This window comes from Podarcis raffonei, chromosome 13 (assembly GCF_027172205.1).
Source record: "Podarcis raffonei isolate rPodRaf1 chromosome 13, rPodRaf1.pri, whole genome shotgun sequence".
In the NCBI taxonomy this organism is placed as follows: Eukaryota; Metazoa; Chordata; class Lepidosauria; order Squamata; family Lacertidae; genus Podarcis; species Podarcis raffonei.
The window spans coordinates 34,204,026-34,231,690 of NC_070614.1; the positions used below are offsets into that span (position 1 = coordinate 34,204,026).

At 45.2% G+C, this 27,665-nt stretch overlaps 2 protein-coding genes across 3 annotated transcripts in view; one reads left to right on the top strand and one right to left on the bottom strand.

The window, feature by feature from the left end:
- Positions 1–5: 5 nt before the first annotated feature.
- On the bottom strand, positions 6–19,000 carry LOC128400237 (serine protease 27-like). Its single transcript, XM_053362355.1, has 6 exons — positions 18,954–19,000; positions 5,069–5,095; positions 4,813–4,975; positions 4,252–4,523; positions 3,403–3,575; positions 6–1,065 (listed from the first exon to the last, which is right to left on the bottom strand). Exons 3-6 carry the CDS (start codon positions 4,887–4,889, stop codon positions 826–828), a joined length of 762 nt encoding a protein of 253 aa, XP_053218330.1. The 5' UTR covers positions 4,890–4,975; positions 5,069–5,095; positions 18,954–19,000; the 3' UTR covers positions 6–825.
- A 61-nt stretch (positions 19,001–19,061) lies between these two features.
- Positions 19,062–27,665, top strand: part of RNF112 (ring finger protein 112) — a 28,046-nt gene continuing 19,442 nt past the window's right edge. The window contains exons 1-2 of one of the 2 annotated variants that reach the window (XM_053362339.1): positions 19,062–19,220; positions 26,807–26,881. In XM_053362339.1, the coding sequence (XP_053218314.1) occupies positions 26,859–26,881 (23 nt within the window). In that variant the 5' untranslated portion in view covers positions 19,062–19,220; positions 26,807–26,858. Of the gene's footprint in view, positions 19,221–25,913; positions 26,009–26,806; positions 26,882–27,665 lie in introns of those variants that run through there. The other variant, XM_053362340.1, reaches the window with a different exon arrangement.

A 27,665-nucleotide genomic window follows, 5' to 3' on the forward strand; every position in this document is an offset into this window, starting at 1 on the left:
CCAGAGATGCATTTTAAATAAAAGGGCACATTCTACTCATGTAAAAACATACTGATTCCCCGACCGTCCACGGGCCGGATTTAGAAGGCAATTGGGCCGGATCTGGCCCCCAGGCCTTAGTTTGCCTACCCATGGCTTAGACTCACAGCGAGTAACTTTACCCAATGGATGAGAAGATTGGAAGTCACTCTGAGAATAAGAGGGGTCATTTCTTGGATCAAACATGAGAAGCCTACCGATGTTGCAACATCAATAAGCCTATGGAGACATCTAAATGATATAGCAGTGTCTTTTATTATGGATAGTCTTTCACATTCCTAACTGGCTCACACCAACAATTGTGACACAGCCACTCAGATGATTGACAGTTTACAGAGAGCCTTTGCATTTATAAGCAAGACGTCTCATCAAGCTTGGATGTGGGAACTATTCAAATTGAACTTGACTACAGGAAGAACTGTAACAGTCACTAGCTGTTCCTAGCTGTTGTTGAGAAGTTGAAACTAGCAAATTTTAAATTGAATGGATTGAAGGTTTGCTACTTTGTGGGGTAACTTGGACCAAAGTTAGAGACACCTGCCACTCGCTTGGTGGCAAATCATTAAAATAAATTAAGGTTAGGTTTAATACAATGTAAAGCTGACAGAAAGTCTACAAGATAGCTCTCTCCTGTAACACAGATGAGGTACCATTGTTTTATGATGTTTCCCAGAACTCCAGGTATTTCATATATCCAAAAATGCTTTCCCAGTCACCTTTGCCAGATATTGGTCAAAGCAAAGAAGCCATAGCAATCCTGACCTGCACCCTGCATACTGTTGGTAGTTAATGAAGGCAGTGTAGCACTATTAGTACCAGAAACTGGGCACAACCCCTGCTTGAGGCACCATTGATGAAATTGGCAGTCACTTCTGGGGCATGTCTCAAGATCCAACTGCTGTGGGCGCTGACCCGGGTATAGACACCAGGACGCTTAGGGGCACCACAAATATCCCCCCAGCTCACCACACCAGCCAAAAGCCAAGCCCCACCCCATGGGCAAATCAATGGTCCTCCTGAGTCCCCCTGTAAAGAAAAATAAAGGAATAAATGATTATCCACCAGGAATACATATCCCCAATCCCACCACTGCCACCCCCTGCATCCTATGCAGGAAGTGCTAAATGTCCTCTCTGCAGAAGCCTTGGAGATGAAAAAAACACAAGCACCCCCTCCCACAAGCAGAAGTGCTCCCATGACTCCGGAGAGATCAGATTAGTGACTCATGTCCTCCTGTATGGCTCCTTTTATTGTGAATGGTGCACAATGTCTATTGAACCTTTCTTATCAAATCTGCCAGGATGATCAGATGCATTTTACATCCTTTAGCTCCTTTTTGGATCAACATGCATCTCTCACAATCTGTGTGGCCAAGCACTGTGCTGCAGCAAGCAAAACCTACCAGGAACTGATTCTAGACATTTTGTAATTTTCCTCTTTGGAGTTTGTGATAGGATTCTAAGTTTTTAAGTTGCTTATTTTGCTCTATGCTATTTTTTTCTACCTTATTCCCCCACCCCAGCCCCATTCTACTCTATTATATGCATTTGGATTTTTTATATGTTTCCTATTTTGTTTCTATGTTGCTGGTCATAAAAAAAAATAATGATTTTGAGAAGGTGCTGTTAGACATTGCCAGCTGCGCCCAGCTACAAGGTTTATAGTGTAATACATGGGTGATAAACACTGTAATGTCCTCCAGATGTTGTTGGACAATGGTGGTGGTTCAATAATATATAGAGGGCACCATGCCAGCTGCTTTTGATGTAATTTATTTCCCTTTTACTTTAAAAGCACTACTAGCCCTGCTCTTCTTTCAGTAGCTTGATTATTATACAAAATAGGACTGAAAGCTGCAAACTGTAGATGTGTCAACTCATCAGTGGTGAGGTCAACCATTGGTGAAGTCAACCATTATGGGCATACTTTTTACTCTTCCATGCTAAACTGTTCTGGTGCATTAGGATAACAAAGGATGGACAAGAGAATATGAAGATCCTTGCTCCAATAGTGTCTCAGATATTTGCCTCCAGGAACTAAAACCTATGTGAATATCTCTAGCAGAAGTCTGGCAAGGAAGGCCAGCCCAGGAAGGACTAATACAGTAATTAGGAACTTGTGACCTTCCACATGATGATGGATGTCAGCTCCCATCAGCCCCAGCCATCATTGCCATGGGTCAAGGATGACATAAATTGTAGTCCATCAACAACTGGAGGGCCAGAAGGGTGTTGCTGTTTTTTGTTTTGTTTTTTTGAACAATGCACACAGCTACAATTATGGAGTTCTTTGCAAGATGTAGGGTGCTTCAATGAGGGTGATGTATTGGTGTGCCTCATGTATGCAAGTTTTTCTCAGCATCCACACGATGTTGTTATGAAAATTCCAGCCTCTATTTTCATTCCCATTTAATCTGGATTGACGATTACCATTTAAATTAAAACCTGTTGCCAATCACCCATTTGCAATTACTTGTTGAAATATATAGCACCCATTCTGAGGGGCACAGACATTGATTTTAGATAAGTTTTCAGAGAATAACTATCAATAGCTACTAGACATGATGACTATATCCTACCTCCAGAGGAGGTGATATGCCCCTGAATACCACTTGCTGTTCATCAAAAGTGGTGAGAGTGCTGTTGTACTCAGGTCCTGCCTGTGGGTTTCTCACAGGCATTTGGTTAGCCATGGTGAGAACAAGATTGCTAGACTAGGTGCATCTTTGGTGTGATCCAACAGGATCTTCCTAAGAACATGGCTGGATCAGGCCGAACACCAATCTGATCCAGCATTCTGTTCTCACAGAGGCCAACCGTATGCCCCATCTATGTTTCCCAGTAACTGGTATGCAGAGGAAGTAATATCAGAGGAAGTGAAGCAATATCATTGCCATCTAAAGAAGAGAGGCACAAGACAATTAAGTCCAGTTTCAAAATTACCTAACTGTGCCACTGATAGTCATTGCACTAGTGTCACAATAGCTTCAGGAAGTGCTTAGACAGGGCAGCACTGCTGGCTTTTATGCCTCACTGGTTGTGAGGGCATGTGTGCAGCCAATGCTCTCTCAGCCTGCAAGGTACACCCCCAAAAGAGGCCGTTGATTGGCCAATTTGAGATGCAGCAGTCAGTGGGAACTCAGTGGGAAATGCCCCCAAAGGTGACTGAGTGTGAGAGGCTGCAACAGGCACCCACCCAGGAAGAAGTAAGCATCCAATTAAATTTCTCTTCAGCCATGAAAGGTGGGCAAGTGTCTCTCTCAGTCTAAGCTGTTGTAAGGATGAAATGTGTTTTAGGAGGGCAGAAGGTTGAGCTAACTGGAGGAAAGGTAGGATAAAAATGTCATAAATGAATACATTGTACCTGGCAGGCATCCCTTTTCCCTTCCATGTATCCTGCACACATCATGTCATCCTTGATTACACCAGTACTTGGAGTTTTTTCATCTTTATAGTCACTGTAAAGGGCCTCACAGGTAGCTGTATCCATCAGCGGAAGCAGCACTTCCTGTAGGAGCTCTGGCTCAGGTAGTGGGACTGGGAGAGAGAGAGAAAGAGAGAGAGGTGGGAGATAATGAAAATTTGTCCAAGGTGTACTTTGAGCAAAGCCTCATTCCTGAAACCTGCTTTGCACTTTTTGAAACGGGCCTTTCTGGCTTCTAAACTCTAATGAGTTGACAAAGTGACCATGAGTGTTTCCATTTTAACCACCATTTTACTAACACAGAGGATGGAATACACGTTCTCCCTAAGATTTCTTTCTTTATTAAAAGCACCCACCCACACAAATGGCCTGCCCCCCAGAGGCAAACATCAAACATAGTGATTTGCCAGGGACAGGTAAAAGAAAGCAGGAACTATCCTAGGTAAACTCTGATTTACTGCTAACAAATCTGATGCTGGCAGGTGGCAGCCTTGAGTAGCTTGGATCCTGGCACCCTCGAAAAGCCCATTACTGATTTGTGTCCTGGGTTTCCTTTGGAAAGGTTTTTCCTGGTCCAGTGCCTTGAGCAGCATCAGGTGACTGGGTCTAGCTGCCATTTTAATATCCCAAAATTTCAGAGCATTGTGGAAAATAAAAGTGGTGGTGGTACTTTTGCTGCTCACCAGTCATTTCCAGGCAAAGATTTTCCAGCAACACGGGAGAGAGAGGCACAGCAGAGGGGCCCTCCCAGGGTCCCATCAAATGTGTAGCCAGCCCTGACTTCCTCACCTCCCGATTGGATGTTTCCCCAGCCTGCGACCCAACACCCCAACCTGGGAAGGAAGGAGATGGAAGGTCCTGGGATGCAGGCAGGCTGGATGCGGTGGGTGAAGTTGACAGGGCCTTCCAGTTCCATAAGTGCAATATCATTGCCATCCCTGTATCCCAAGAAGTCAGAGTGGATGATGATTTGCTTCACAAGAACTGACACAGCTTCAGGTCCAGGGTATGAGAGATTGTGGGCTCCCAATATGACGACAAACAAGGAGGGATCTGTAATACTACAGACAAAGATGCTGGCTAATAAAACACAAGAGGAGAGAGTGCAGTAGTGTATTCAGAGCTCTGGTTTCAAGGAAACTGTCAATTTGGGGTGGCAATAGGGTACAAAAGTGTGAAAGAAGAAGGGGAGTGACAACCACCTTGGTGAGGAAATGAGAGAAGATGGCTACCAGAATGCCTGGATTGTCTGAAAGGGGAGTATCATTTTACAGGTAAAAAATTAAAAAAGATGGGAACAAGGTCTCCAGGTTTCCCTAAGATAGAGAAGTCTGGGGGCTCTCTTCTCACCTGCTAAAGCAATGTGCAGCTGTGAGTACCCAGCGTGAGGCGATGAGGGTTCCCCCACATTGGTGTGAGTCAAACATCTGCAAGCTGGCCTGCCATGGCCATGCACCCACCTCAGCCTCCTCACCACCTACAATGCGGGCAGAGGGGACCAGTTGGCCACAGGCTGTGGAGAGAGCAAGATGGGCTGGTGAGCATATTGGAAAGGAGATTCCCCCCCCCCCGCAAGACAAACCCCATCACAGAAGTTGTTACTCACCTGGTGATGGCTCAGCTTCTCTAATATCTGCAAAGACAAGGAAAAAATTATTAGAAGCCACAACTTTCCATCATTTTTGGCCACAAATGGTTATAATGAGAGAGTGGCTGTATGCAAAGGAGCTGTTTTATATTGAATAGGATCACTGGAATATATATATCATTTATTACGGCCATAGGCCCATACAGGTAAAAACAACACATAAATAACAGTTTGTGCCGTAAGGAGAAAAAAACGATCGCTAAAACACCACTATAACAATAAAATACTATAAAATGGAAAGGCATGCTACGCCTTAATTAGCTTGTAGAGCTCCTTGGCGTCGCTTTTGGGAAAGGACAGCAACTAGGAACCTAGCCACCTTCAGGGTTGTGTGGGTATCCTTGTCCTGCAAGATTTGGGCAAGGTGGAATTTTGGTGGGGTACCCTCTAGTTTCTGTATGATTGATCCCAACAAATTTGCCCGTGGCACATTAAACAAGGGGCAAGTGAACATAATGTGCTGGAGCGACTCCGGCGTCACCTTATCACATTCACACACGGCGGGGGCTTGGCCCTTTGAGAACCTATGTCTCAGGATATTAGAGGGAAAAACGTTAAACCTCGCTTTGGTGAAGGCCAGTCTATGGGCAACAGTCGAAAGGGAGGAGAGGTATGATGGAACGCAGTAAGTTAAAGTGATACCAATGTTCTGGGGCGAACAAACACCTCCCCCCAGCATATAATTTCGCTGTAAATCGATGTCATCCAGTCTTTGGCGGATCAGTCTCTGAGCAGTGATTTGGTCTAGTTTTAGGGAATCTGAGGGAGAGATTCCATAACTCAGGAGTTTGGCATGAATTCTACTAGTCCAAAGGCTAGAGAATTCATCTCGCCATAAGCATTGGGCAAGGTAATGGTTTGGTAATCTATGCCACAATGATAACCAGAAATTGAAGACTTGCTTCCACAGGCAAGTTTCTAAGGATGCGACCTTCAATTCTAGTCGCATGGCTGCGTTGCTTACGCACAGGGGGAGCATTAGGAGCCGACGTAGGAATTGGCTTTGCAGAGTCTCAAGGGGAGCGAGATCTGTCATCACGGCCCAGAGCGGGGCAGCATAAGCAAGCACGGCAACCACTTTTGCCTTGAACACCTTTAGGGCCGAGGGAACATGCAAAGCTCCGTCCGAAAAGAAGAATCGGAGGAGCGCATATGACAAGGTTTTGGCCTTATTAAGTAGGTGTTGAATGTGAGCTTTCCACCCCAAATTGTATTGGAAAATAACACCTAGGTATTGAAATTTTAGGACTTGCTCTATTTTTGCCCCACCAAGCTTCCATTTGTATAATCTCCGGCTTCTGGAGAAGATCAGGATCTTGGACTTGGCATGGTTGATGGTTAATTGATTGAGTTGACAATACGTGGCAAAGATCTTCAGAGCTCTGTTTAGTCCAACACGTGTATAAGATAGAATTACCGCGTCGTCCGCATATAAAAGGAGTGGGCAGCGGTAATCCGCTAGTCTAGGCGCGTGTGTACTTGGAGATGAGTTGACTAGGGGTGCTCGCATGTCGCTGATGAATAGGTTGAATAGGCAGGGAGCCAATATACATCCTTGGCGCACTCCCTTGTTTATTGGTATCGAATTTGTAAGGTCGCCCGCTGGAGTGAATCTCACTCTGGCAAGGGTACCTTCGTGGAGCTGGCTTATGAGCCATAAGAGTCTTCTATCAATGCCCTGTTTCGCAAGTTTCTCCCAAAGAATATTTCTAGGAACGCTGTCAAAGGCTGCCTTTAGATCTAAGAAGGCAGCACAGAGGTAGCCCCGGGGGGGGGGGAGGAGTACTTCCGGGCCAGATGATAAAGAACTATCGCATGATCGGTTGTGGAGCGTTTAGTTCTGAACCCTGCTTGTTCATGGCCAATCTGGTTAGTCTCATCTACCCATCGCAATAATTTAGTCATCAAAAAGCTGGCATAAATTTTCCCTATGATCGAAAGGAGGCTGATGTTACGGTAGTTTTCCGGCTCCGTTGGAGAACCTTTTTTATGAATTGGTACAATAATGGCCTCCTTCCATGTTTTGGGGATGAGACCGGAAGCGTTGATTGCATCGAAAGTTTTGGCCAAGATGCCGGCCCACCATTGTGGGTGTAGTTTGATGGCTTCAGCAGGGATCAGGTCGGGCCCAGGGGCTTTGCCCGGTTTCAGCTGAGCTATTAACTTGGCTATTTCGTCAGGATCGGTGGGAGGCCAAATAGGTAGGTGGGTAAACAGGTGCATCAGATGGTCGGAGGTAGCATCTGCCTGTGAGAAGCATTTCTTCAGGAACCGTTCCCATGTCGGTGCAGAGATGACTGCCCTTGGGGAATTCCTCCCCCTTCTGTTAATCAAAGACCAGAATTCCCTGGATCTGTGTGGTTTTGAAGCAGTAATCAAAGCCTGCCAACGATTATGTTGCCACTCACGCTTGGCAATTATCTGCGTGCGTTTGTAAACTTGCTTGGCTTGTGCATAGCTAGCTGGCAGGGTAGATGCATCAGAGGTCTTGTATGCATTATATATAGCACGGAGGCGCTGTCTTGCTTGTTTGCACTGGGAATTATACCAGGGAGCACCGTGAGTATACTCGTTTCGATTTAAATTTTTGGGTGGTAACCTGAAGAAGGACGTAAGATCAGTCATATGATGGTAGAAGCGCTTCAATACTATGCTATGCTCGTCTGGGGCAGAGCCTATGTTGGGATAGGGCCCGAGGATTTCTTTTTGAAAGAATTCCAGGTACCTTTGAGCCTGTGTCTCCGACCATTTGATTCCTCTTACTTGGAAAGATTCGTTGGTTACCACCTGAGTCGCATGTCTATGAGCCTCCGGCTGCCAGTTCAGGGAAAGCTTAGCAGCAAGGGGAAGGTGATCACTAAATTGTACATTCTCGATCTTGAAAGTGGAAATACACTTAAATAGATCCCTAGAGACCAACAGGTAATCGAGGACGCTGTTTGATTTAACGCTCAGGTGAGTGAAATCCCCTGGAATATCGGGGAGGCATGTGCCATTTAAGGGGACCAAATTCAAACGGATGGCCATTTGATAGAGGAGTACTCCAGCCTCATTTGCTCTGTGGTCCTTAGAAGTTCTCTTCACGATGTGTTCCAGGTCATAATTATCAAGGTTTGGGGTAACCCACCATTTGGCTTTGGTCAACGAGTCCCAATTTGCTGCCGTACGGGCATTAAAATCGCCCCCAATTATGGCCGGGGTGTTAGGAAACTTAACATAGCATGAGAGCAAATGCTCTTCTAGCGAGCCCCATTTAGAGCCCAATTCAAGGGAAGAACCCCCGGGTGGCAAGTAAACATTTGTAACTAGGAGCGAGATCTTTCCCCCCGCAATTAGCCCGGTGAGGGCGTAGGGAGGCAAGGCCTGTACTGGAGTAAATTTGGAATGTAGGTTGAGGGAGATGCCTATTATTAGGCCCCCTTTAGGGCGGCCTCCTTTCAGGGAGGGGCAGGCAGGGAGTTCTAGAAGCTCAAAGCCATTTAGAACAATTTTTTCTACTTCCCACGATTCTTGGAACAAGATGATATGAAACCGATTGATATACTCCAAGAATTCTGGCTCATGTTTTTTTCCCCTCCAGCCCGCAATGTTCCAGCTGAGGACTGATAGGGGGGAGTTCCTGTTGTGTTCAATTCGCTGTCATTTCAGGGAGAGAAGTGGGTCCTTTGGAGGCAGGGCAGACCCCACAAAAAAGTCAGTTATTTTACTTTGCATGGCAGGCACCTGCTGGAGGTACCTAATCTTGGAGTTGGTAGTGGGGTGTTCAGACTGGGACAACAGAGCGGGTCTCCCGCTGGCTAACCCAAGGGTGGCCACTTCAGTAGGAGGCTCCACAGGATTTGCAGAGACTGCCCCGCCGCGAGGTCTGAAGGTCACCAATGAAACCATTTGATTTATATGTCCGGCCGGGTCTTCAGTCAAATCCGGATCATTTTTTGATGTAGGTGGAACGCTCCCCTGACCTGATGCTAGCGAAGGTACTGGGGATGCTCGACGTACAGATACCGTTTGTATGTCGTGTCTGTGCCGCTCAGGAGAATATGAGGACTCCAATTCTGGCATTGATGGATTAGATGGTAAAGAATTGTTTTGGTGGAGGGGACTCTGAGTTACACTCTTCAGCGGGGGACTCTTGGAGGGCGAGTCAAAATTTATCAGGAGTTGAGATGAAAGGCCAACTTGTGAGGCAAAACCTGGGTCTGCCAAGCGTCGATGGGCTTTGCCCACAGGTGAGGGAGGCATGGGTTTAGGAGCTGGACTGAGGTGTGGAAGTCTTCCTGCTTCCTTAGAACATGACTCCGAAAAGCTGGCATGGTTATCCTGAGAAGTGGGCAGGGCTTTTCCGTTCTTCTGGACATATATGAGCTGATGATTAAGTACTTCTAATCTATCAATTATTTCTTGTTGTTCCCTCGGTGAAAGGTTGCCAAAGGTGGCTAAGAGCTCTCTTTCCTCCGGCGGGGTCAGAGAATTACATGCGCCAGTGGATTCCTTTAGAGCTCGTGGGGACGTAGGGTAAGTCCAGTTTCGGTACGGATGGGTATCCTCCGGAAGAGGAGGCTCAATATCCCGAGATGCTCCCGACCTCTCCGACAGGGTCCGCTCCGTGCCGTAGTTGGCAAGTAGAAGGGGATGGCTCATGCTATCCATAAAAACTCTTGTTGGGGTGATATCGTACCTAGCCAAGAGTGATTTCTGCCTGATGATAGCTGAAGGGATCCTTGGAGAGTAAAACGCAAGCATCACTCTCTGTTGCCTGAGGTGCTGGTTCAAAGGTAATACTGCAATAAGATCGCATTGTGTGATTTCTATGTTTAGGAGGTTGCTTAGCTGTTTTTTAACCCCTCCCAAGGTGAGCCACCTTGCTGACCCTACCCCGATATTTAGGCAGATTTTCTTAGGTTGCAGGGACAATGCTTGATGTTTCAGTGCAGTATTTAGTTTATATTTAGGGATCTCACTTCCTTTTTTGGTTGAGTGTAAGGTCCTCTGGCACTTCATTTCCCCCGTATCTACAGTTGGTTTAGACATTGACCCGAGGTTGTCAATTTTCTGTTCAAGGCTAGATAGCTGGGAGGATAGCGCATCAATCTTCTTGAATATGCAATTAAGGGTTCTGACCACAAGATGGAGATGTTCATGTTGTTCTAGTCTAGCGCAGTCCTCGGCTCCAGCGTCCTGCACCACCCCCAGTGGGGGGCTCCCTCTTCCTCCGAGCTTGCCGTCCGCAGTTTTAGTCTGGGGTAAAAATAATTCCTCTGGAGTTGACGTTGTTTCTGGAGACGTTAGAGGGTAGAAACGGTTCTGAGTTTTCACCCTATAGCAGTGATCAGTGGGGATACTCCATTTGCCAGACACGGGGGGGTCGGTTTTTGATTGTTTAGTTCTTGGGGAGGGCGAAACCTCGTCACAATCCCTTCGGCGTTTGCCTTGGCCCATCGTTGTGAGTCTTTTAAAATAGCAGTGCTTAGAAGGTAATAAAAGTGGTAAAAATAGAAATACAGCCGGATGTGGGCCGGCGCAAAGCCAGTGAGACAAAGGTTGCTTCCAAGACTGCCGGAGAACACAGTTATCTGCTCGTTAAAGCTAATTTACGATGCAGGCTTTACAGTTATCAGTTATCAGTAATGTGAGCTCCTGGCATGGGCTCCAACACCCTGGTACAATCTTCAGCAAGAGCTTGAAGGGCTGGGAGCCGCAACACAGAGTTTAGGGCGGATTCGAAATGAACTCCGGCAAATGCGTCTTACCTCGTCGCCTCCTTGCTTCTGCCTCACCACTTTCTTTCAGTCTTGAGTGGTCGTGAGACTGTGGAGAGACCCGGCGGGCAGAGCAGCGTCAAGGTTGCTGCTGCTCTAGGCAAGTAATTAAAACCAATTGCTGAGCTCCTTTGCCGTGGGAGTCACAGGCTTTCAAGATTAATGGAGTCGTCAATTGTTCCTTATCTACAAGGCGCTGACTCATCCGGCACTTTCTCTGTTCACAGCTCTACAATCTTCTGCTCTCAAGCTCCGGCTAAAGGAAACAGTTGTAATTAAGAAAAATAAAATACTGGTCTAAAACGAGTTAAAACGAGATAAAATCAATTAAAACTCAGTTAAAATTTGTGGAGCTCTGGGGCTGACAGCCTAGCCTGCCGCCATCTTGAAAGCCGCCTCCTATCACCGATCACTGGAACATTTAGCTCAGTATTGTCTAGTCTGAGTTACCGCATCCCTCTATGGTCTCAGGTCCTCCTTTACATACAGAAGGCTATGTGACCCACTTTACAAATAATGGCTCTCTATTTGAATTATAGAGTTGTAGAGTTGGGAGGGACCACAAGGATAATTTGGTCCAACCCCTGCAATCTAGGAATATTTTGCCCAACATCGGGCTTGAACCCATGACCCTGACCTGAGATTAAGAGTCTCATGCTCTACCAACTGAGCTATCCTTTTGGCTGTCAGAAAGTATCCTCTATATGAAGGACATTATCTGATCATAGTCAAGTTTAAAGATAAAAGAATAATGAGAAGGGAGAGCAGGGGCCTTGGAATAGGCCAGCAAAGCTCAGCACCTGGGCAACAGACACAGGCCACCTAGTCACAACCGCTCCCACTATGATTTGATGTATTGTATTTCTGCTTGCAGTAATTATTTATACATTCGCATTAATTCACATAAATTAGCGTATGCAAAATTTGGGCAAATCTATATCCTCACTTATCCTCTTTTTGACAACACATTTCCTCTTTCTGATGATGTGTAAGTGTCAGGGCTGTCAGGCAGGCAGGTCCATCTCCAGGTCAGAATGAAGACTCAAACTTCTGGTCTCTTGCTGTGGGAAATGGCTGCCTTCCACACGAGCAGACCCTAGCCGTGCTAGTAATTCAGGGTTGATATGGGTGTAATTAGCCCCGGCAACTTCTCAGGGTGGGGGAGAAGTGTCTCACAGACCCGCAGATCGTCCGTGATCTGTCGGCTTGCATCAAGGTGCGAGCAGCAGGGACACTGGGTCTAAGAGAACGGCACAGCTGGCACTCTCCAGAGCCACTCCTACATGCAACAGACACCTGTTTTTCATAGGGCCCAGAGGAGCTGGGGTGTGTGGTCCTTTTGTTCTTGGAGGATACGGCTGGGAAGCATGGCCCACAATACAGCAATATATACAGGCATATACGTACATCAGCTTATTAAGAGACATCAGAGAGAATTGGTTGACTTGCCATTTATAAACTTTCTTTGGAACTAAGCCCGGTGCCTTTAATGAGAACTTGACGAACAAAGGAGAGATAAGAGGACTGAATACCAAATAATTGGACAGAGAATAAGATGATTTAAAAATGCCTCTTGCAGGTTAACTACACGAAAACTTTGCTACAAGATGTGAGCCACAGAAACAACAGCTGATAAGACTGAGAAGAAGGATGGATAATATTAGTTTTGAATTTGAAAAATACCGAAAATGCAGAGTCATGAATGAGGATGATTATCTCCAGACATCTGGAACATGGGAAGTCCCAAGAATTTTTTTATAATTGGAATATATAATTGGTGCATTGTTATTATTGTAATTTGGACTGATTTGATTTGTCATTAATTGGAAGATTGTTATTGAAAATGAATAAATGATCTAACCAAAAAAAGAATGAAGACTCGAGACACAATGCCCTGCCTTTGCTCTCTAGCCCTCTTTCTCCATACTCCTCACAAGCAGATGTAAACTAAGGTGAGAAGAAGGGACCCCTCCCCCCCCTGGCTTTTCTGGCCCATTGCTCAGCAATGTGCAAGACTCTTTGTGGCATCGCTGTCAGGGAAGGAGGAGTGCTTGCTATAGAAGGACCGGGCAGTTGCTGTGAAACTGCTGCAGCGTCTGGCTCCTCTCTGTCAGAGTCTGTGCCCCTCAATATTTTTTTCAAGTTGGCACCCCTGGTTGGCGCCATCTTTCAGCCTAACCTATCTCACAGGATGGGGAAAATCATACATGTCATTCTGACCTCTTTGGAGGAATAGCATTTTTTGTTTTTAACAAGGAAATTAACAGTACATCAAGTGAAATGGGAAAGTCTCTAGCACAGCAGCAAATGAAATGGGCAAACCTTCAGATCACATTACACACGCCTTCCATGTCTCTGCCATTCCAGGAAACTTCTCATTTACTTTCTTTATTAAGATAACAGAATTGTACGTATGAAATACAATTCATATATGATTTAACAAAATGTTCAGTCAAAGCATGTAGATGAAAATATGAAGGTAATTCTACATTATCTAACCTGTTTGATAACACAATTATGATAACTTATCTCTCTGTGTAATAAAAATTAGGGCAGTTAGCCCAGCTTTTTTCCTTATTACTATTAAAATATCGTACACACATAGCATGTGTTTGATAGTAACCCATTTTTATTGCTGAATTTGGTAAAGTTATCCCATTTTATCCTAAAGTTATGCTAAAGAAAATGTGTTGAATATGGCCACTAAGGCAAATCAAGCCATTCTTTAATTGATGATATATAATTGACAGCCTCCCTGTCCTTGCAAAGAGTATTTGCTGCTGCCAGCATATAAAATGCTAGTTCTTTATGATTTGGCCTCAGCCAAATACCTGAATGAGCATCTTCACCCTCATCATTCAGCCTGGACACTGAGGTCAAGCTCTGAGGGCCTTCTGATTGCTCCTTCACTGTGAAAAGTGAGGTTACAGGGAACCAGGCAGAGGGCCTTCTCGGTAGTGGCGCCCGCCCTGTGGAACACCCTCCTGTCAGATGTCAAGGTAATAAACAACTATCCAACTTTTAGAAGACATCTGAAGGCAGCCCTGTTTAGGCAAGTTTTTAATGTTTGAAGTTTTATTCTCTTTTGTTCAGTTGAAAGCTGCCCAGAATTTTTTATTATTAACCCCACTGGTCTTTCCACATAATTCAGTAAGATCACCAAATGTAGTGGAATTTCTCAATCTAAACCTTCAACATACTCTCCCCCCCCCCCAAATAATAATAATAATAATTCAGATCTGCCTTGGGAGAGCCTGGAAAGTGAAAGCAGAGAAGAAGAGATGGCTCTGTGGATCCCTGCACATCCCCCAGCTTCACATTCTGAAAACAGGTGTGCTGAGACAGAAATATTCTCTTACCAATCAGAATGGAGAAGATGATGAGCTCCTGTATCCTAAGACAACACATCTTCCGCTTAAGGATGTGCTGACTTGACTGAGTGACTCTCAGAGTCACTGCTCAGCAATGCTCAGCACGTAGAGGAAATATAGAAGAATATAGCTAGAACTGTAACCTAGCCTCCTCAGTGGACTTTGTAATGTAATGCTGACTCATCACAACAGCCCTAGGAAGTTGTCTGTTGCTATTGACTGGGGATTATTTCTTTGACATAAACCTCGCCAACAGGTAGGACTTCTGAATCCCGCAGCACAGGGCAGGAGAGAGAGCAGGGATTAGCTGTCTGATTTAGGGCAGGGGAAGAAAGTATGGATGTTTGGGCATAAGTATGTAAGTGACCCAAACCATTTTGCTGCCTGAGGGTCTATTGGATAGCCACAACACCCGATTGGTAGGTCCCTCATTGCTGGGTTTAATCTGGCCAATGGGTGCTGTCTAAATGGATCGAGGGACCAAGATAGACCTATGCACATGTCCCATAGCTTCCTCTTTCGGCTCATGCATTGGAACACCCACCCACCTCTCCCTAATTTTAGGGCATTTTGCGCTTGACCTTGTTATGCCGTCGTGTGTCATCTGTCATTGGGACAGGGGCACGGCAGGAATTTTCCCCACTTGGCTGATTGGCTATTGCCATTTGGGTTTCACCTGCCACGTAGCAATTCGTCACAACTTGTAAGGTTGCGGATAGGCACTGGTTCATGTGATAGGGATGGGAGAATGGTCTCACCATCCCTATGTGAAGGGTATTCTGCTAAAGAAATCCAGGGACTCAACTTGGTTTGGTCAACCCCCGAGAGGGGGTTGTGCCCGTGCCTGAGTCCAGGGGAATATCTGGGGAGTGAACAGAGTCTGTTCCCAGGCTTTTCACTTACCTCAGGTGTTCACCCTTGGCTGACCTATGATAGAGCTCTGGGTAAGCGCTACCTGGAAGGGTGTAGGGAGCTAGTCGAACCAGAGCCTATGCAACCACTAACTTTTCTGTAATCAATAAAGTTGTGGACTAAATTCTGCCAAAAACCAAAACTAAAATTTGAGTCAAATGTGTCCTTATTTAGGAGGGAGGTCTCTGGGTCTGAACACGCAAAACAGCCATCAGCTTGCTGATCAAGCTTATAGAAGAGAAGCCTCTGTAAAGCATGGAGGACCATGGACAGAAATGTGCCTTCAGCGAAGTTCAGTGTAGGCTTGGCAAAGTAGGTGCTATGAAGGAGTGGACAATAGCCTCTCCTTTCTTCACCCACAGACAGTCAGTAGGATCACATGCTTCTGTTTTGAACCTAGAAGCAGAAGATACACACATAAAATTCTGCAACATGGCCCAATGTTGTTGTTGTTGTTTTCCCATAGCAGCAAAATGGAGAAGAGTGTGATGGGGATATGAAAGTCTAGTTTTGCCTCAGATGGTTTCCCAGCATCAGACAATTTCACAATGTTCTCTGTGGGAAACAACATGACACAGCAGATTTAGCCAAATTCAGCAGTTATTTATTACTGCCTACAGACAGAGAACAACAATCTTTTACTGTTAAGAGGAGCAATAAACAAATTAACCGAATCGTATGCTGATTCTTATTATCTCGGCTTGAATTGGCCAAGCTTTCTTTCCCTCTGGCAGCTTAGCAGACCTAACCTCTCTCTCAGACTTTGAAACCAACTGTGAACGCAATATACTATTATTTCCTCCACATGGCCTGCCAGCCTGCATCAGGTCTGTGCAGAGTGGGGACAAATCTTTTGGGGAACACATCTGGGTACACTTGCCCCAGTCCTTGGAGAGTAAGCTAGAGGGCAAACCCTCCAAGCGTCCCTAATTTTCAGGGACAGTCCTGGATTTGAAGAAGCCACCCCAGTTTCTGATTTGATCATCGAATGTCCTGTTTTTCCTTAGGGTCTCCCTATTTTCATTAGAGAATGTTGGAGGGTATGGAGTTATACAACCCACTGAGCCAAGGATATCAGTAACTATACAACCTTTAGAACACATCTGAAGCGAGCCCTGTATAGGGAAGTTTTTTAATGTTTAATGTTTTATTGTGTTTTTATGTGTTGGAAGCCACCCAGAGTGGCTGGGGCTAAAATAGCAGCATTATTATTATTATTATTATTATTATTATTATTAATTACAGGACTTCCCTATTTTCATTGGAGAAATGTTCGAGGGTAAGCATGTGGAGGTTCCTATTTTGTTAATCTTACTTTTTCCCAAGCTCAAGCAAACCTTTAAGGCAGGGGTGGAGCACATTTCTCAGCCTGAGGATGGCATTTCCTTCTGGGCGCCCTGCCAGGGGCCACATACGAGTGAAAGGCAGGGCAAGAGTGGAAGTAATTTTTATCTTGGCGCAGTAGACTAGTTTCTACACACACACCCTTCTCTGTCCTCCACTGAGGCAGGCAAGAGGCACTATGAAAGTTCAAGGACTCATTTCAACCAGGCAAAAACACGCAAAGAAGGTACAAAGCAAGGCTGGTGTGAGGCATTGCCTGGGGGAGAAGTGATGTCGTAAGGAGGGCTGCATTTGGCACTTAGGCCTGAGGTCCCCCACCTCTGTTTTATGGCTCTCTGTTTTCAGATTATGCTATTATCCATGACTAATAGCTAACATCATTAGATGCCTCTGGCTCATCATAGATTAATTTGTGGAACCAGTGAGATAAGAGAGATACCATGCTGCACCCTTTTGTACTTGGGACCCTGTTCTAGACACAACTTTACTGGGATGGCACACAAAGTGCTCTATCCCAGAAAATATGTTTATCCTTATATAACAAAAATTATATACTGCTTAATTAAAAATATATCTCAAAACAATGTACATATAGTGGTATAAAATGTGCATTGAAACAGACTTTAAAAAGTAAACATAATACAATTATCAAAATATAAAACGATCAGTGCTTCCCCCCAAATGTTAAAAGTGTGGCACTGTAACAACTTCATTGTGAGTACCGGCACCCTTTTTCCCAAAGAAAAAGGACTGGAAATGAATCTATTTTAAAACAAATGTACATAATAACATTGCATGTTAAATTCTATGTCTGGTTAGCAGGCATCAAAAACTGTACAATGAAAGAGAAAAAAATGTGTTATCAATTGTCAGACACTAGATTTCTTTTTATATCTTTTACTTATAGGTTGGCTCTCTGCATTAGCTGGTGCAAGGCTCTGAGCAAAAGTGCTTTTGGAAATAGCTGTAAATTGCCAAAATGATGCCTGATTTGGTAATAATTTCATTGTACTTTTTATCTCTTTTGTTGCTTATTTTTCTTGTTTTATTTTTGTTTATCTTTAAAGCCTTTTTTCATGTTGCAACATGTGCAATCATTACATCAGCCACTAGATGTCAGGGTTAACTCACTTGCACAACGAGTTTCATTTCCCCTAGTTAAGTTAAATCATTATGTGAATTTTTTTGATAATCTAACTGTAGATTTACTCTTTCTGCCCATGCCATATTCCCTAAGCCTCCACAGTTCCTTTGTGGATCACTACACTTTAAAGTAAAATTACAGGAGTTTCACACTGTTCCTTGAATGGTAGGAAAACGTGAGCAGGGAGCATATACTGGTGACAGAGTATATTTTCGGAGGCAAGGGGAGGTTGTACTAGATGCTCGTGGTCCCTTCCAACACGATACAACTCTATTCTATTCTGAACCTACTTTTTCACTACCTGGTAAAAATGTGAGAAGCTAGTAAAAATCAAATTATCGGCAATAAAGGAATTCCAGTAACTCTCTCAACACCACAACCACAACCACTATTTCCCAAACTGAAGCTCAGACCAAACTGTGGAGCAAAATTACATACTCCTTGCTCCTGGAGCTTCCTGATCCCACCAGGAACCATCCACAACCATCCCCCACCCAATTATATATCTGTATCTATCTATGTACCCAGACTGCAGATGTTGTGTGTGGCTGCCATAGGTTCAGAAGCACTCAGGAAACGAAACTGTAACTATTTCAACAAACTCCAGGTTAATAATAAGAGTGTTAAGTAAACATTTGCTTGGATACAGCCCAGTATTCTTACTGAGACACAGAGGTGATTATTCTTTAAAAAACCAAATCTCACTATTCAAAGAAAGCTAAGTTCCAGAGATATTCATCTGTCATGCATGTACAAGAAAGGAAAAAAAGGGTTCACTAAATTTCTGGTGGCGGGTAAGCAGGGATTCCAACTTGAGGAAAATATTGGGGGGGGCCGCAGGTAAACCCCACCCCACAAGACGTGGCACAAGCACACCATTTTAATGGCAATGCCCATCAACTGGGGTGGGTGAAGAAGGCTCCAAAATTTTATGGGAGGGGGGCGAAGGGACGTCGAAGATAAGAACTTGTATCACAATTCCAAAATCCATTTCATGGGAGGGAAAGGGGCAGTCAGAGAGGGACGATAGCGCCCCAGGCCATGCACCTGCCACACTCGATTTTTATCATAGGGTGGCTCAGTTTAACAACGATCTCCACCTTTGCGGAGAGGGCAGAGATGACATGCAAAGCAGTTTTAAAACAAACCAGGAAGGACGGTGGATTGAGAGCGAAGCTGGGAAAGTTGACTGTGTCAGCAGGAGTTGTGTGCGCGTGCATGAGAGGAGAGGGGGCTAGAATCAGACAGGATTGATTCATCCGTCCCCACCCCGCCAAAGCCCTGCCTTAGAATGTTAAAACAACTTGACTCACTTTTTCTTGTCCATTTCCTTTATCTTCCCTTTATCCTTTATTCTCGCCGCCCCGCCCCTCTGTCTCTCTCCTCCAGGTCTCTCTCCCCCCCCCCCCGCAAAAGGCACAGTCCTTCTATTGGCCAATCGCTTCTGCCTTCTCAGAAGCATCGCCAGAATGGGGAAGTAGCTGTGCGTTCTTCGCGCAACAACGATGTTTTTACTTTCACTTCTTACGCCTTCGCCCGCAGGCATTGTTGAAGGGTCTGCGGAGCGTGATCGGGAGCAGGTAGGAGCGTGCACCCGCAGATGAATCTCCTGTGTGAGGGGCTTTTCTTTCCGCCCCCGCCCCCTTTTCCTGCCTCCTCTGTCATGCAGGAGGCTGATCCTTGTGTCATGCATTGTCATACTCAGCTGACGGAGAGAGAGCCTCCCGTCCCTTCTTCCTCGTTCCTCGTGGGCTTCTTTCTTCTTTTGCTTGTGTTTTAAAGATAGATTTAGCCTCCTCGTCTTTCTGCCTTCGTTGCTTGGGAAACTTCGCGTCCTGAAGATCGGGTGGGATTTCAGCTCCACCTTTGACAGCTGCAGGTTTTGTTTTGTTTTCTTCCCCTTGGATGCTTTACGAGTACATTTTGATACGAAGCAGGAGAGAGGACGGCTTGGGGACAGGATTGGGCATAAAAACATCGAAGTGAATGTTTAGGGATCATTTCGGTGTTTCTGCAATGTTAAGAAAGCTTCGTGCTGCACTGTTCTCTTTGCCTTACCGCCTAGTCCAGGGTTAGACAACTTGGTGCCTACAATTCCAATAATTCCTGACCAGTAATGTATACTGGCTGGGGCAGATGGGGGTTGTAGTTTAGAATATCTGGAGGGCATGTCAGACATTGGCTATCCTTGCCCTGTTAAGTGTGCTTATAACATTGATGCCTGAGTCTCCAATTCCTTGGTTCAATTTGCCTGAAATGTGTCACTTCTAAAAGTTGCTAAGTTAAGGGGTAAAAAGAGGAAGAGAGCCATTTTCTCACCAAACATACCTTTATAGCCATTCTAATCAGAAATACCTTTACACCAGGGGTGCCAACTTGAATAAAATATTGTGGGGGCCCAGGTAAGCCCCGTTCCACATAACTGATCACATGGCACAGCGCACACACACACGCACGCGCGCGCACACACACACACACACACACACACACACACTATTTGAATGGGAATGCCCACCAACTTTGTGAGGGTCCGGCCCCCTCAAAGATTTTATTGTGGGGGCTGAAGTCCCCACAGCCCCTAGGGGTTGGCTCCTATACTTTGTACCCATTATAGTCAATGAAGGGCTAGCAGAAATGATAAATGGCAACCTTCCCTCCTCCCTTAAAATTCTAGTTGTTTTATGTTTTTACTGTAAACTGCATCGGTAATACATGTATCAATGTTGGTATGGAAATCCAGTGAATAAATGAAGGGTATTATCTCAAGGAAAGGCAGGGCTCACCTTCAAGCACACATTTCTAGCTCTAGTCCTGTACAAAATGTATTCTATCAGCCTTTTTGCATAGGAAGGTCAGTATATGGTGTCCTATGCATGTCTTCTGTGTGTCAGTGATCATAGTAGTATCTGTAGAGTTGGAAGGTACCTCAAGGTACCTTCCCGCAAAATCAGGAATCCTGTTCACATCTATCCCTGGGTGGGCTTGAACCACCAACCTTCTGGTTAAGAGCCAGACACACTGATTCATTGAGGCACGTTGTAAATGCTCACAGACACTGTGGGTTGGATACAAAGAAAGTTCAAGCTACTCTGTAGTCCTGTTGAAATCAGTGGCCATGGCTTGACTTTATATTCCATTGGGACAAAAGTGTAGCTAACAACCTCTGGATCCAGCCTGATGTTCTTGCTTTGGATGCTGTGAGGTTAGGTGCTGGCAGTGAAGGTAACAGTTCTGGGCTTAACACTTTAGGTGTCCCTGATTCAAATTAAGCTGAAGACTGGGAGGAAGTAGGTGTAGATCCTCTTTCCAAAATTAGAGCTCCTCAGACACATATAGCTTCGCACTAGCGCATTGTTCCATATGCAAAAGATACTTGGCTAGTTCAGTCTCCAGCAGGGCTGGAAAAAATTCCCTGCCAGAGACCTTGGAGAGCTGATGCTGGTTGATATCAATATGAGCTAGATGTATCCATGGTCTAACTTGGTATAATGAAGCTTCCTTGTTTGTTTATATCCTTAAGGGATGAAAATCCTGTTCTTCCTGTTATTCCCTTTTCATCACTAAAGAGAATATCCCCATCCCCAAGTAGAGGTTGGTCCCTCCCTCCCTCCATGAAGACAACATCCACCTCCCTGAGTAGAGGTCCATCCCTCCCTTCCTCCTTTCCCAGATAAAGTCTGCTATTTATACCTCCCATACTAACAGAGAGATTAACTCAGCAGCAATGCCCAATAACTTAAAGGCTGCCAACACCCTTTATTGTTGCTACTGAGGTTTAATGACCAGAGTCACTGTAGTGTAGGGGTGTCTGACTAAGACTGTAATTTCAAACCCAGTCACCTGGGGATAACTTGATGGTACAATTCACGGGTTGGATCAGATTGTAAGATACTGAGCTGTATTGCAGGGAGCCAAAATCCCTCAGTCAGAAACTTGCTAGTTGGCTTTAGGCATGTCACTCTCTTTCATCCTTGACCCCTGGTTCTCCTACAATATAACAGTGCAATTATTTGGAGCATACTTTTGGGAGTATGGAGAGTGCTGAGGACCTTCTGTGTAGATTTTGCACCTCTAAGCAGAAAGAGGGAGAGAAACTCTGCATATGTGCAGTGAATGGGTAAAATCATACGATGACTGGCCTGAAAGGACAAATTATTATTATAATAATGTGTTTATTTATACCCTGCCACTTCACCTTACAGGACTCAAGGCGGCTTACCAGGAGTGCCAGCTTGGCCCTGTGGCCCTGGGTGCCATGCAGTGTGCATGGCCCTGGCACTGAAATTTGTGGGTGCCCGGCCTATTCATGGGGGATTTTGTGGCTGCTTAGGCACCCAGGGCCCCAGGGAGCTGGCACCTATGTGGCTTACAGATAAAAACTATAATCACTTTAAACTCAGGGAAAACGATCATCATCATCATCATCATCATCATAAATTAATTGTATATACAGATATAAAATCTATTTAAAACATTCAAATAATTACAATAAAAAACAGCACAGCACCAGCCCTTTCCATAAAAGCTGTCAATTCCCAAAAGCCTGTGGGAACAAAATGGTATTCCAATGTCAGCAGCAGGTCAACAAGGAGGGAGCCAGCCTAGCTTGTCCAGGGAGGGAGATCCAAAATCTGGGAGAAGTCACCAAGAAGGTCTCTTCCCATGTCCCCACCAAGCGTGCCAGAGAGGGTGGCAGGACTAAGAAAAAGACTTCCCTTGAAAATCTCTGAAGCCGGGCAGGTTCATATAAGAGAATATGGTCTTTCAGATAGTTTGGATCTAAGCCTTGTACAGCTTTATAGGTCATAACCAGCACTTTGAATTGTGCTTAGAAGCAGACCGCCTTAGCAGGGGAGTCATATGCTCCCTATAATGAGCCCCAGTCAACAAACTAGCTGCAGCTCTTTGAACCAGTTGAAGTTTCTGAGCATTTTTGAAAGGCAGCCCCACACGGAGTGGGTTACAGTAATACAAACAGGATGTAACTAAGGCGTATGCTGCTGTGGCCAAATCAGACATCTGAAGAAACGGGCACCTCAAGGAACCCTCAAGGAGAAGGTTGCACAAGTCTTGAAGGCCTGCATGATGTACTGTTAGTAAATATCCGCAAGTGAGAAAGCAATTAGGTAATCTGCCAACGTTCTTCCACCTAATGAAGGAAGCCACAGTAATTTTAAGGAAATTAAAGGGCAAGATCACTGAGTTAATGTGTGTGCAGTGAATTCTCTAGCGTTCAATAAATGTGCCTTTGGTCATTTTTGCACAGGGTTGGAATTTAATTATAAAGTGCCACTTTTGATGGTGCAAACTGATTGCAGGGGCTCCCATGCATGTGTGGAGCTTTCATATTTGAAATGGCTTCCTGGCTCAGTTGGTTAGAGCGTGGTGCTGATAATGCCAAGGTTGCTGGTTTGACAGCTGCATATTCCTGCATTGCAGGGGGTTGGACTAGATGATCCTCAGGGTCCCTTCCAACTCTACAATTCTAGGACAGTCCTCCATGTGCAGGTTTTTGTACAGGGAAGCTGCTCTCTTCACTGGAAGAAAAGGTCACATAACCTGATGCATAAGTGCCTCTGAGCACATGCAGATCTTTACATCCAGGGGCAAAGAGTTTTCTGCATCCTTTGGAGAAGATGCCCGGTATCTTATTTCAGAAGCTGGCAAACTGAGCAGAAGAAATGTTGTGGATTTAAACCACCACCAAGGAGGATTTCCTCTGCCCTCATCTCTTGCCCACTCATACCTGGTTCTCTCAGACATTCATGCAAGCCCAGTTTTGCACCAGGCAGCATTTAAACCAAGAGAACAAAACAAAGAAGTGCCTAGCTTATCTTTGCCATCTGTTTCCTCGCCTCTGACACAGTTTCTCCTCATCTCTTTTTAATGCAGAGGCTTGCATGACTGCTCCATTAGTTCAAGGGCATTTTCAGGTCTTTCCCTTTATCTAGGTGGGTCTCTGCAACCTGGTGCCCTCCAGGCAATCTACCCCAATGCTGGTGCTAATGGGAGTTGTACTGCAAAACAAAATATTTGCTATTGTTCAATGCTTATCTCCGTTCCACCATTTGGCCAAACAGGCAGGGTTGGTCAAATAAAAGGCACGGAGGCCACATGCAGCCCTTAAGACCCTCAACATTTGAGTGCCCCTTCCCAGCCCATGCACTGCCTTCCCAAAGCTGTGTAAGTGTGCCTCCTTCAAAAGTGGGCTGGAGGGTTGCAGCATGAGAATGTGCCTTCTCTGTGGTGGCTCCCTGCTTGTGGAATGCTTTCCCAAGGGAGGCTCACCTGGCCCCTTTGTTAGATATCTTTAGGTTCCAGGCAAAAGCTTTCCTCTTCTCCCAGGCCTTTGGATAATTAAACAATCTATAGCCTTTAAAACTGTGTTGTTGTTGTTGTTGTTGTTGTTGTTGTTGTTGTTGTTGTTGTTACAGTAGTACAGTCATACCTTGGGATAAATACCCTTCAGGTTGAGTGCGTTACTTCCGGGTTTTGCCACTCGTGCATGCGCAGACGGTCAAAATGACGCCACGTGCATGCGTGGAAGTCGCAAAACGCGACCCGCACACACGCAGACGCACTGTCGTGTCTTGCGTTCCATTCAGGATGCGAACAGGGCTCCAGAACGGATCCCGTTCACATCCCGAGGTACCACTGTACGGTCACACCTTGGTTCTCGAACACCTTGGTACTCATACGTATCGGCTCTCAAACGCCTCAAGCCCAGAAGTGTTCCAGTCAGGGGTGGAGGAAGGGGGGTGAGGTGGGGGTGGGGGTTCACCCCGGGTGTCACCACTGAGGGGGGGTGACAAAATGCCAGGCGGCACTCAGCATGGGGCCCGCAGGCTCTGCTCTGCTCCAAACAGTCCAGCTGCAGGGCAGCTGAGTGGGAGGAGGCAGGCAGACTCCTTGGAGGCCCCATGGAGCTTTCTGCCCCGGCTCGCCCCGCCCTGTGGGTGGCTGCCCCCACCTCTGGGCCCAGGGCACACACACCGCCCCAGGTGCCCAATTGGCTTTCTCTGCTGCTTGTTCTGGTTTGCGAATGTTTTTCAGAAGCCAAACATCCAACACAGCTTCCGCTTGAGTGCAGGAAGCTCTTGCAGCCCATTGGAAGCTACGGTTTGGTTTTCGAATGGTTTTGGGACTCCCAGAATGGATTAAGTTCAAGAACCAAGGTACCACTGTATGTATTTTTTCTGTAGATCTCAGGTCGGTTTACAACATAAAATGACAATATAAAAAACAATCATAGAATAGCTTTGGAGTAGATTTTTCTCACTTCTGCTTCTCTGTGTAGGCATGCTTGTCTAGATTAGCCTGATAACTACAGGAAAGGTGCCTCAGTTGGAGCTTCATTACAATCTGACAAGTTTTGGCAATAAGTTAATAATGAATTTGTGAAAAATGGAGTGGATGGGAAGTTATATGTAAAGTAAGAAGATATTCTTTATTTTATTATATTAGGGTTTTTCCCCTTTTAGTTGATTTGCTTTATAATTTTGTATTAATGGATGATGAAGAATCTTTCTTTTGTTTATTTGAATTAAGCAAATAAAATTTTAAAAACGGAAAAAGAAAAAAAGAAAAAAAAACTACTACAGGAAAGGTGCCTCAGTTGGAGCTTCATTACGACGGAAAAGATTAAAGTTGGTAGTTTGTGGAGTTGATATCTCTAACCGCCAGCCTGTTGTGAGCAACACCCTTACACTTTCTGTACAGCAGAGACTTCCTGAAACATTTTTGGCCCACTGGTAGATTATTCAGTCTGGGAGAGCAGCATACACACAAACATTATATCATCAGCTTCAGCCTCCGCCATCCTCCATTTCATTTTATTCAGACTTACGGTCTTCAAATAAAAACATCTTGAAGGTCCCAGGCCACAGAGAACTAGAGCCAGGGCTTTTTCGGCTGTGGCTCCGACCTGGTGGAACACTCTGTCACAAGAGACTAGGGCCCTGCGGGACTTGACATCTTTCCGCAGGGCCTGCAAGACAGAGCTGTTCTGCCAGGCCTTTGGCCAGGGCACAGCCTGACTCCCTCCCTCGGCAATCTTCACGGAGCTCTGGCCCAATGGTGGCCAGTGGCTTGAATTTAATTAATTTTATAATGAATGATTTTAGAGTGTTGTTTGTGTTGTACTTTTGTATTGTTTTATTGTTGTTAGCCGCCCTGAGCCCGACTTCGGCTGGGGAGGGCGGGATATAAATAAATTTTTATTATTATTATTATTATTATTATTATTATTATTATTATTATTATTTCATGACATTTAAAAAGAAAGAAGAAAATTCTTCCTTTGAGGAGTTCAAGGCAACAGCTGTAGTTCTCCCACCTGCCCATTTTACCCTCACAGCATCTTTGTAAGGTAGGTTGGATGTGATTAGCACTTCATAGATGAGTGGCGATTTGAACTTCGCTCTCTCTGGCCCCATCCTTTAAGTTGCACCTGTATAAATGCCTTTTGTATCCCCAAACACAGAAGTGACTCCATTGGATCCTATGTAACTCCATCGTTTTTAGCTGATGGTTCACACTTTCATACTCGCCACATGATGACTTACAGGTGTAAGATGATTACAATGATGGCAGGCCAGACATGACAAGTAAATAGGAAAAAATATATGTGGTACCTGCAGCTAAATATTGCAACATGGAGTGCTTTTGTTCAGAATTCTAGTGACTCCAGTCCATTCTCTCTTCCTCTAAATAGTCTGCATGCCGTGGCTACTTAGCATTGGGCTGTTTGTGGGGGTTCATCCTCCCCTTTAAGTTTCCCCCCTATTTCTTCTACATTGGCAAACCTTTGGGTTTCCCCAAGTCTCTTACTCCCTTTCTTTTTCATGTGGGTGGTACCCCTCCCCCCTCCTTCGTGGTGAGTATCTGCACCTTTTTTTCTTAAAAAACAAAAGCACTGGGAAGAGAAGTATGTACACCACTTTGAGTTCCTTGGAGGAAAAGTGGGATAGAAATGTAATAAATGAATAATGAAATAAATATTTATTCCATCCCAAATAAGGTGAAAGAGGGGGATCTCTATGTGATCGCCTATGCACCCTTACCACCTCCTGCTGCTGCTACTTTGTTTCTCTGTTCCTTACATTACACCAGAGGACACTGAGGAAAGGAGGCACTGGCTAACAGTAACATTATCTTTTTGTTCTAGGAGCAGGGAAGGTTATATTGTGGGAGGCTGCCAGCATCATCCTATCCCCAGGATGGGAAACACAAATACTAAACCGTGAGTTGGCTCTTGTTTAGCTATTCTCCTCACCCACCAACCCTACTAGAAAAGAAGAAGAAGTAGAAGAGTTTGGACTTGATATACCACCTTTTACTCTCCTTAAGGAGTCTCAAAGCAGCTAACATTCTCCTTTCCCTTCCTCCCCCACAACAAACACTCTGTGAGGTGAGTGGAGCTGAGAGACTTCAGAGAAGTGTGACTAGCCCAAGGTCACCCAGCAGCTGCATGTGGAGGAATGGGGAAGCGAACCCAGTTCATATTACAAGTTCACTGCTCTTAACCACTACACCACACCGGCTCTACCAGGAAAGAAAAAGAAATGCATGTCTTAGGAAATGAAGTCTGAAAGAATCAGCACAATATCTAGATTTGATTCAACCTTTTTTTTCATGATTATTACTGCCACTGTAGCATATGAATTAGAGTGTCAGACTGGGACTGGGGAAACCCAGACTCAAATCCCTAATCATCCTTGTCCTTTGATGGGTGAGCAGCAGACCAATCACTATCTCTCAGCCTAGGGCAGTGGTTGTGAACCTATGGCACAGGTGCCAGAGTGGGCATGCAGAGCCCTCTCTATTGGCACGTGCCATCATGCCAGCAGTGCTGTTGTTTGGGGTTTTCAAATTGGGCAGCCACTTCCCCCCACGCCTCCTTGTGAGTAAACCACTCCCCCCCCCGGCAGCAGCTTAGAGGCAGTTTACCTCCACAAAGCAGCTGTATTCCTGCCCCACCCCCAGCAATTGGTGGGATTTTTTGCAGCCAGCAGGCTGTAGTTCCT